At 37.5% G+C, this 9,661-nt stretch overlaps 1 protein-coding gene across 4 annotated transcripts; it reads right to left on the bottom strand.

Moving 5' to 3' along the window:
• Window positions 1-256: 256 nt before the first annotated feature.
• On the bottom strand, window positions 257-9,169 carry LOC146139493 (uncharacterized). Of its 4 annotated transcripts, none has more exons than XM_083391692.1 (7): window positions 7,920-9,169; window positions 7,473-7,615; window positions 7,153-7,205; window positions 6,935-7,069; window positions 6,495-6,527; window positions 5,768-5,821; window positions 257-2,097 (listed from the first exon to the last, which is right to left on the bottom strand). In XM_083391692.1, the coding sequence occupies exons 1-7, from the start codon at window positions 9,158-9,160 to the stop codon at window positions 2,035-2,037; spliced, it is 1,722 nt and encodes a 573-aa protein (XP_083247818.1). In that variant the 5' UTR covers window positions 9,161-9,169; the 3' UTR covers window positions 257-2,034. The 4 variants fall into 4 exon arrangements, with proteins under 4 accessions (XP_083247818.1, XP_083247819.1, XP_083247820.1 ...); XM_083391693.1 differs by having other exon boundaries at window positions 5,780-5,821; XM_083391694.1 differs by lacking the exon at window positions 6,495-6,527.
• Window positions 9,170-9,661: the final 492 nt, after the last annotated feature.

The raw sequence follows: 9,661 nt of genomic DNA, 5'->3' as shown, positions 1-9,661 counted from the left end.
GGCTCTAAAAAGGCTGGGCAAACCCAATTACAGCGCCTGTTCTAAAACTGCCTGCCAAACAATCTTGTACAAGCAGAGAGGTTCTATTAATTGTGAAGAGCTGAGAGACGAAAAAACGCAAATTCCTGTTCTAAAACTGCCTGCAAACAATCTTGTACAAGCAGAGAGGTTCTATTAATTGTGAAGAGCTGAGAGACGAAAAAACGCAAATTCCTGTTCTAAAACTGCCTGCAAACAATCTTGTACAAGCGGAGAGGTTCTATTAATTGTGAAGAGCTGAGAGACGAAAAAACGCAAATTGACTAAAACATAGAGCGAAACTACGCTGAAGAGTGGGCATGGGAAACAAGGTGTGAACGCACAGCAAAACCAATACAAAAAGTTGCCAAATACTTGATTAAAAAAAGTAAATGAAACAAAGAGGTTGCAACAAGCTTCAAGCATAAGGGACGTATAGAAATCTACAAAAGTAAAACGTATTCGGAATAACGCAAATCGCACGGAAATAGGTCTTGGCAATAAAGCGTACGCATTTTCCGAAAAAAAGTGTTTTTCTTAATACCGAAATGCTGTTCGAAATTTCCAAATCAAGCTTCGGGTAATGTAATAGGTTTTTCTACTTATTGAGGGCATTATTTCACACTAACATTGAATTTTAAGCTTCTACACCCAATCATTTATTCCTCAATAAATCATGAAACATTTTATGTGATAAGATAAAAAAATGGCACAGTAGCAAAATAAAAATGTGTTATGCTCTTTTAAAAAGATTCCGCCCACCCATGAATGCAATGAACCGTTTATTACATAAAACATTGAAAAATATATTTACGTTTTGTTCGCAAGATTGATAGAAAGCAAACTGAAAAAATACATTTTTAGCAACCTAAGAAAATGTGTAAGATTATATCGTTTCTACTGAAATTAAAAACTGTGCCGTATACAAGTTAAAAACATAATGTACATAGCTTCAAAATGACTAAAACCACACTAAAAAAACATGATCGAAAATGACACCACTGTCAAACGTACAACACTTGCCAGTCGGATATCTGCACTTTGTTCCAATTCTCTAATCTAGTGTATAGGTTGCGCTCGCGATACTTGCATCTAAAACAGGCTCTCTACGTAAAAGCGAGAAACGAAGCAATTGCATGCGAAACAGAAGCTTTCGCGAAGGTGTGTGTTTGTGTTTGGCTAGCAATAACGTCGCTTATACTCGGTAGGGACATAAAATCAAAGGAGTGGAGTAAACATGCTGCGAAAGCATTGTAACACGTTTAAAATAGGCTATTGAAGCAATACAATGAAAAATACATAAAACTGTTCTAATGGCCTTGTTAAGTCAATGGGTCCTTATTTTTCTGTAGAAGAGTTTATTTGTTGGATTACCCAATTATTAAGGCTTAATCCGTCATACACGACCAAAAAATCGACCGAGAAACGTTAAATTTAAAAAAAGTTTAAAAGGTCGTTTTCAAAATTGGATTTCACGCAGTACGGTGTAATACAAGAAACGCATTTATATGAAATGTCAAAGCAACACTCGCGTGTACATTCGTTTCAAAGGTTCAACATTCGTTGATGTGAAATTATATGAGTTCCTTTATAAAAGAATACTAAACATAAAAAAGGATTTAGAAAATAAAAAGGTTGTTGAACGGCAAAAGTAACTATATTTTTTATACTTTAAAACAAGTTTTTTGACGTGTCATTAAGATCAGAATAATAAAAAAAAAACATTGAGCATTGTTTTTTTGTTTTTTCCAGAAAAAATGGGTGTAAAACTCGAAAATCAATCGAACCAGTATGTGACAATGTTTAGCAAAGGTTAAACGACTTAACAAAACCGTTCCCCGCCAGTAAAAGGTAAGAACAAATTTCAGGTTTCGAAATTCCGGACGTAACATTCCGACCTTGTGACGTCATTAGGGGTGGCTGGGTGTGGCGCTCAAGAAATTACGTTGAATGTCGGATCGATAGCGGCGTCAGCGTCGCCCTGTGTGCGACTTCAGAGGTGAGGTGAACACTTGGTCAGAACTCGTCCTCCGAACTTCCTTCGAGCAACGTCAGTCGATCGCTATGGTACTTTCCCGACTGCGAGAGGAAAGCAAATAGAAAAGTTAGGAGTCTTGCATTGAATAGTTTTTTGTGTGTAAGTTTGTTTTCACTGGGGGTAAGATTAATAACAACTTCGTTTTAGAAACGTTGCGACAAAAATATAAACATAATCCAAATAGAGAAACCCGTTGTGTTTTTCGTAAAACAAACAACAAAATCAAATTAAGGCCGGATTCCGCAACATGCATAATAGGTTTTTTGTAAACGGCATTCAGCGTTTAAGGTCGTTTAAAGTGTCGGCGATTACAAATTCAACAACAATAACATCCAGTTTTTACCCTATGATCCAAGCATTGCTGGGCAAACGCGCTGACGAGGCACCACACAAAGCAAAACACGATCAGGTGAACAAGCAGAGATGTAATTACGCCATTGCGCGATCTCATTCAAACTGGTCAAAGTTCGCGGACTCGTGGTTTGTTGACGGTTGCGACGCGCGTGTTTAATGCTGCTTTTGGCTTACCATTTACACGGCTAACTCACAACGTGGCCATACAGACTGACTGTGTCGGCCATTGAATTACATTTTCGCTGAACCCCCTTTTAGGTGGTGAAGATGCAACAGGTTTTGCCACTGGTCTCGAATCCTACCACTTTTTTTACAGAAACAAAACGAGTTGTCAAATTTGAAATTGCGAAAAAGAAATAAATAGAATAATAATACTTGGCCCACCCAAACCAAACGCTAAGTTGCACCCGAATGTAAATATTATTAGCAATATAACACCCCCGGACGAAAATGTGGTAGGATTCTAGAGGGCCCAGATTGCTCCGCTAGTTAGTTGTGCGAATTTCGGACTCTCTTTTCTTTAAAGGTTTATTTAAAGCAGGGTTTCTCAAACTTGGAATCACACAAACAACTTAGGGGTCGCGATCATACATCATTTTCAAACATAAGTGTTAAATCTATATCAATTTTACTTTTGGAAATTCAATGATAAAAATGCAAAACACAATCCCCAAATAAGTTCAACATTACTTTAAGAAACGTGTACAGAACAACAAGAAATGTTTTTCCTCCTATGATTGTCAAAGGGTCGCCGGAAACTTTCCCAGATTCCAAATAAAACACACCGACTAAAAAGCTTGAGAAGCAGTGACGTAAAGTACAAAGCGACTTTAGGATTAATTATAAATGGTCGAACGCTCCCGAAAACCCGTGAAATGTACTGTTTGAATTTAAAACATTTAGCGCAGGTGATTTTAAAGCTTGTCCACTGTATAGGCACAAGTGAGGAAAAGGTCGCTCAACTAAGAGAGCCGACTCAAAATTTGCTTCACACCCGTCTTAGAACTTCGCAAAATCCAAAACCGGCGCAACAAAAGCGACTGTATAGCTCGCCCTACTTTAATGCGGGCGCGAAAAGGTAAACAATGGCGCCGGGGCGACAAGCGCCAGGGATCTGGGTCGGGCCCTCTGCTCCCTCTTCCCCTACATACACGGCCCTGGCCTGTGGAGCGTCACCGGTAGGGCGGTGCCTCTGTAAACACGCGCTCCGTCGGGCCTCATTGAACGGCAAGGCGACGATAAATAATGGATGGAAAGCTGTTGCGCTGGGAAGTTACGCGGCATCGGCCGAGCAATTCGGCCGGCTCGCTTTTTTTGAGTCACGTTTTTTAACTTTGCGATGCGAAAACGGCAATGAAAAAGCAGCTGACTGTGGTAAAATTTGACCATTCAGCTTAAAAACGCAGCGAAAAATTCGAGTCACTTTATAACTTAAGTTCAAAACACTGCCGAAAATTCGGGCCATTTTGGCTAAAAAACTCTTTTGAAATGGCCGCGTAAGTCGAGATGCGGTCCGCTGTGACGCACTGACTCGCTTCGCAAAGGTCACCGGGGAACGAGGGAATGGTGTAAGAAAGGTAACGGCGTCCTACATGTAGGAGTGCTACGCAGCGCGCTCAACACAAAGATCGTTAGTTTGGAATAAACCACCTTTGTCGGTTTTACGGCGCTCTGGTATTGTTTTATTTCTTCAGGCGCGACTGGTGCGGGGTGCGAAGCAACTAACGAGCCTCTGGTTATTTGCCACCTTATTATATTGCCAAAACGCTTAACTGGGCTTGTTTCAGGGAATGGGCCCCGCTTCGGCAAAGGAGCCTTTTCCATTTTTGCGTTTTAATTACAATGGGCACATTTGGCTTTAAAATCGACCTTTAGGAAATTATTGACCATTTTCGTTCTTTGTTTGTATTTATAGAACTAATTTAGTCAAAGGGAGATATTTCTGGCATCAAAAGTCCTAAATATTGGGTACTTCACATTTCCAAGTCCAAAATCAGCTGCAACAAGTTAGCATGGGAAAAAGACAATGCCTCTTAAACATGGCTCTATCGAATGTTCACTTCTCACAACGCTACAGTATACACTAAAACACCAGCACAGGTATTCAGTTAACAGACGTTGTTTCTAAACGATTGTGTACGCGTTTTCGTAATGCAAAGCAATTATTAAACCGTCAAATTAACGCTTGTAATAACTGCCCGTGGTGCAGCCAGTCACGTTTAAATAGCTTGCGTTTGTCAACGTTTCGCATTACGAATTTAAACGTTGATTGGTAAGCGCTGCCGTACGAAGTGCACAATGCCAATGTTGTACCACCGGGTTGTAATACTTTAAAGTCTTATTTGCGCTACATAAACAACAACGACAGTTTACTCACCACTGATATGTAACATTTAACGATACTGTATCACTTTGCACACTTTTCGCCTATTTGTTTGAGTGTCCAAAAAGCTGATTAAAGGGGAAAACAGCAATTTCAAACTAATCAATTGCGGCCTTCCCATGGGGAGAAAGTCCCGTAAATTCGTTATGAGCTAATCACGGTGTCAGTCATACCTTGAGCCACAGTAATATATCATCGGGCAAATTGGCTATCCAATGAATGTTCTGACTGAAAATCGATTGGCGTCTAAATGGTACAGTAACAATATGCAGTTTTCATGTGGCTCAAAAAATTCCCAAGTGAACAACAGAAATTATGTGGTACACGTTTACGATGGCCACAGGGTAAAGCATTTACTTGGTGGGTAGATTTATTGGGCCTGGCGACAGCTATATTAAATTACTAGTTTCTTTCAACTGGTGCTTATTGGAAATTCAGCTTGTTAATCCTAAAAAGTTGTTACAAAGTTTAAATGCGGTTGTTCAATAATATCAGATCTGTAGCCGATACCAGATATCAAGTACTAGTATCGCTACTCAGTTACTATATTTATTCAAGTATTTCAGCCATGTTTTGCAATCTTAATGAGCGCTTGTCACATTAAAGTTATTTTTTCAGCTGGCCACAACTAAAGCAGAGTTTTCTTAAGAATCCGGAAAACATTGTTTGCACTTTTGAATTCGTTCAATTGTGCTTATTGGATAATATTTATGACGTCATTTGGATTTGTCATTTAGTAAAGAAAAAAAAAACATTTTGCCTAAAATATGAGTATTAGTTTAAAAATAAAAAATAACGCATTGAAAAGCCCTACTAGTCGATCAAAAATATAATGAGTGAAATAAAAATATTAAACATGTATTGAAAGCATGTGTGTGAGACTGTGAGTTGTATGGGAGTTGAAATAAATTACTAACTAAATATAATATTATAGAAAATACAAGAAATTAAAAAAAAAAATTGTTTATGTGCACCTTGATACTCACCCCTTGATCAGTGAGAAGAAAGTCTTTCTCCTGGCCGTATTCCTGAAAACAGGTGAATGTTAACCCTTGATGCACAAGATATGCTGAATGTAAAGTCAGCAATGGCATTACGTCACTTCATTCAAAATGCAGGCCATACATTATTCAGAATCTGATTAGTTGTCAATCGCTTGAAGAGAAGAGCAATTTAGGAAACAGCTTACTGGCCAAAGCTATCTATTCTCTATTTGTGAGAGTCGTTATTTAAATCTACAAACACTTCTACAAAGCATGATTATAAGTATATACAGATTAACTAAGCAAAACTAAAAAACACTTATTATAAATCGACACTTAAAAGGTAAAACCTTATTACAATATTTACACAAGAATTCAAAATGATTAATACCTTTTCTGGGGATATTTTACTACCTTGTAATACAAACCTCTTAAATGCATTAAGCTATGTAATACATCATACAAACATTTATATAGGGCGAAGGATTAAATAGTTAACTTATGACTGCCATTAAATGTCATGCGATATATTTAACTTCCATTAGCAATGAAACAATTTAATTTACAAGCCAGAGACACAACAAAAAGAACAGACAAACATCAAATATGGTGGACAAGATGTAATTATTGAGATTAAACCGACCACTTTTACATTACAAGATGAACAGTGTTTTTAGAAACAACATAATTTACAACATTTAGCATTCTATCAACCTACAGCTTCGATACTGAATGGATTTGGAACTTCAATCTTAATAGCACAAGAAAAATGAAAAAAATATTTTACTTAGTTTACTTCATATCAGACACACATAATTTATAATGCCATTTAATGTCAAAATACAAATATATAAATATATATTTTAATTAAATATAAACATTTTTGCAAGCTAATTATTGCACAAATTGCTCTTAAAATAAAAAGCCTGACGAATGCAAAATTAAGTTAAACAAATATATAACTGGCAAAGAGATTACACAGACACTTGCCCGACAGGCAAGTGCAAAAAAATTAATGTTAACCTTGTTATGAATAGCTATAACAGAAAATTAGACATAAACTCCAGAGAGTCATGAAGGTAAAATATTTAACATTTCGATAGAAAAACAAAAAATAAAACTCAACATCAAATATATCTATTCGTATAGATTAAGTACCTTCAATTGCCTTGTCCTGATTCTTCCGTAACGATTCCTTCGGTTGCAAACTCTGCAAGTAAGGAAAGTAGCCAAAACCACAGCAAGAATAACCAGGGTCGCGATCGCTGCAATCTCGGCAGCCCCATATTGCTTCTGTACCAGTAAAAAATAATTTTAGAAGATATGAACACCCATTTTATAAGTGGACTTTAAGCTCTTTGCTTATATATACTTACCACCATTTTGTTGACAAAATCTTTGCCTTTCTCCACAATACTCTTATCAGCGTCTAAAACACACAAATTTTTACTTAAATGGTTTTAATTTGGGAAAATGCCAATTGCAATTTAAATGCTAATTATTAACATTGTAATAAAAAGTAAAAATAAGGATGTCTAAATACCAAAGAGAGACTTTAGAAAGGGCTTGATCACACTTGTTGAACCTGTACGTATGCGCGTATCGTTAAATATGTCCGAATATACACGCCGAAAAGGCAAAATTACTTATTCAACTGATTGTCTTAAAGCCTCAACCATTTTTTTATCACAAACACCTGAACTAGGGGTGGACCCATTTTCTTTGCTTGATTCAATTGTGGTTGTGCCTTTTGTGGTAGTAGTAGGAGTTGATGTTGTTGTGGTAGTCAAGGTTGTGCTGGAGCTTGCAGGACTTTCCGGTTCCACTGGGGGGCGCAGTCTGTAAACAAGTAGAAAGTACAAACATCAATCTAAACCAGAAGTCAACAAACTATGGCATGTGGGTTAATTTTCACATTGATGTAATGAAGACAAAATACGATTGAAATGTTGTCAGATTTCCTTTGTTTAACAATAATTAGGGTAATAAAGTTCGACGCAAAATTTTATTTTTAAAACACAATTACCAATAGTTAGTTATGTGACCCTAATTGTTAAGCTAGTTGTCTAAAAGAGCTTGGTGAACCCTCAACTAAACTACAGAAGTATATACTATTTTTAAACTGTGATATAACTATATAGACCTTGTTTTTGCAGGAGCAGTGGTTGACAATTGCTTTTTATCTTGGTCTGTTGTTTTCACTTTATCAGGTAGTACAACTTCAGCAGTTGTTTTAACTTCGGTTGTAGTGATCTCATCTTTGGCCCCCTCAGTGGAAACCACGGTTGTTTCCGCAGTGGTTGTTTTTGCGGCTGTGGACTGCTCTTGTGTTACCAACTCTGTGGTAGTTTCGTTGGCGGTCGTTGATTCAATCAGCTCGTTCACTGTTGTCAACTCTTCAGTAGTCGTCTCAGCTGTTGTAGGCCTCGTTGTTTCGACAGGTACTGCTGTTGTTTCCATTTCAGTTGCTTCAGTGCTGAAGGACGTAGACTGGACAGGTAAATCCTGTGAAGGATTTGTAGTTGTGATTTGATCAGTATTGGAGGAATTTTTAGCCGTGTTTGGAGGACTATCATCTTTGCTAAAGGTATTAACTTCTGTGGTGGAGGGCATGTTTCCTGTAGTAGTGGTCACACTTCCAGCGATGGTTGGTGGGATACTTTCTGCTGTGGTTGGAGTAACTTTAGCCGTGGATGGGGAATTTTCAGGAATAGAAGGACTTGACGAAGCAGTGTTCAGTTCTCCTTGTGCTGTTGGTGAAATTTCTAAAGGCTTACTTTGATCATCACCACCAGTTTGTTCTGGTTCTTTAGTATCGTTGGTCTTATTTCCAGATTTCAAGGGTACAGGGAGTTCTTCCGAGTTGTCTTGGCTTTCTGTAGCTGGAGCTTGTGCTGTGGACGTCCTAACTGGTGGGGCCACATTTTCACTTTTCTCAGATACTGTTTCAGGGCTTGTAGCTTCACTTGTCGATTTTGCAGCAGGGTCTGTTGGCTGGCTGGTGCTACTGACAATTTCAGGACTTGTGGAGCTTCTTGGTGCCACTGGAATTGCAACTGTAGTAGTAGTAGTTGTGGTACTACTAGGAGTTGGTGTAGGTTTTGTGGTTGTCGTTGTTGTGCTTGGCAATGGTGGTGCCAGAGTTGTTGTTGTTGTTGTTGTTGTGGTTTGCGATGATGGTGCAATTCTTGTAGTTGTTGTTGTCGTTAGTGGAGATGTAGTTGAAACTGTGTCGGATTTTGTGTTGATTTGTTCATCTGGTGGTGAAGCGTTCGGGTCACTTTCGGTATCTCCAGGAACCGGGGCTGGCATACTTTGACTCACTAGGAGTAAAGTGCACAGACAAATTGTGTAAATAGTGCTTTCCATTAATCTCATTTTCATTTTTTCTATAACACCTTGAATACATACACATATGTTAGCACATACAATTTAATTAAATAATAGTTTCCATAGAATCAAGTTTAGACAGGCTAAGAAAATTTAGTTGGCATTGGTGTTCTATGATAATCTAATTAGTGAAAAATATCACATTGGTCAGTTATTGAGACAGGATACTAAAACATGAAAATGAAATACAGTTCTCATTTCTATAAATTAAACCTGAACCAAACATTTTTATGTAAAGTAACTAACTTGTATCTTAAATCAAATTGCGTTGGTTATCAAATAAACGAAATCTTATCTATCTCTTAATATTCACAAGGCAATATAGTTTATATAAAATCCTGTCATCCTAATGAGCAATGGTGTCAACATGGTCAATTGGTCATTGTGTTATCATATGACAATGACATTAAATCAAACAAAATTATGGGTTTTAAATGTGATTTTAATATTTTGGTGTCCTTTTACTAACAAATTTATGGTAAAACGGACACCAAC

Source organism: Ascidiella aspersa, chromosome 6 (genome assembly GCF_963924565.1).
Source record: "Ascidiella aspersa chromosome 6, kaAscAspe10.2, whole genome shotgun sequence".
NCBI classification, from domain to species: domain Eukaryota; kingdom Metazoa; phylum Chordata; class Ascidiacea; order Phlebobranchia; family Ascidiidae; genus Ascidiella; species Ascidiella aspersa.
The sequence above is the reverse complement of the archived record's forward strand: the minus strand, read 5'-3'. Positions and strand labels throughout refer to the sequence as shown.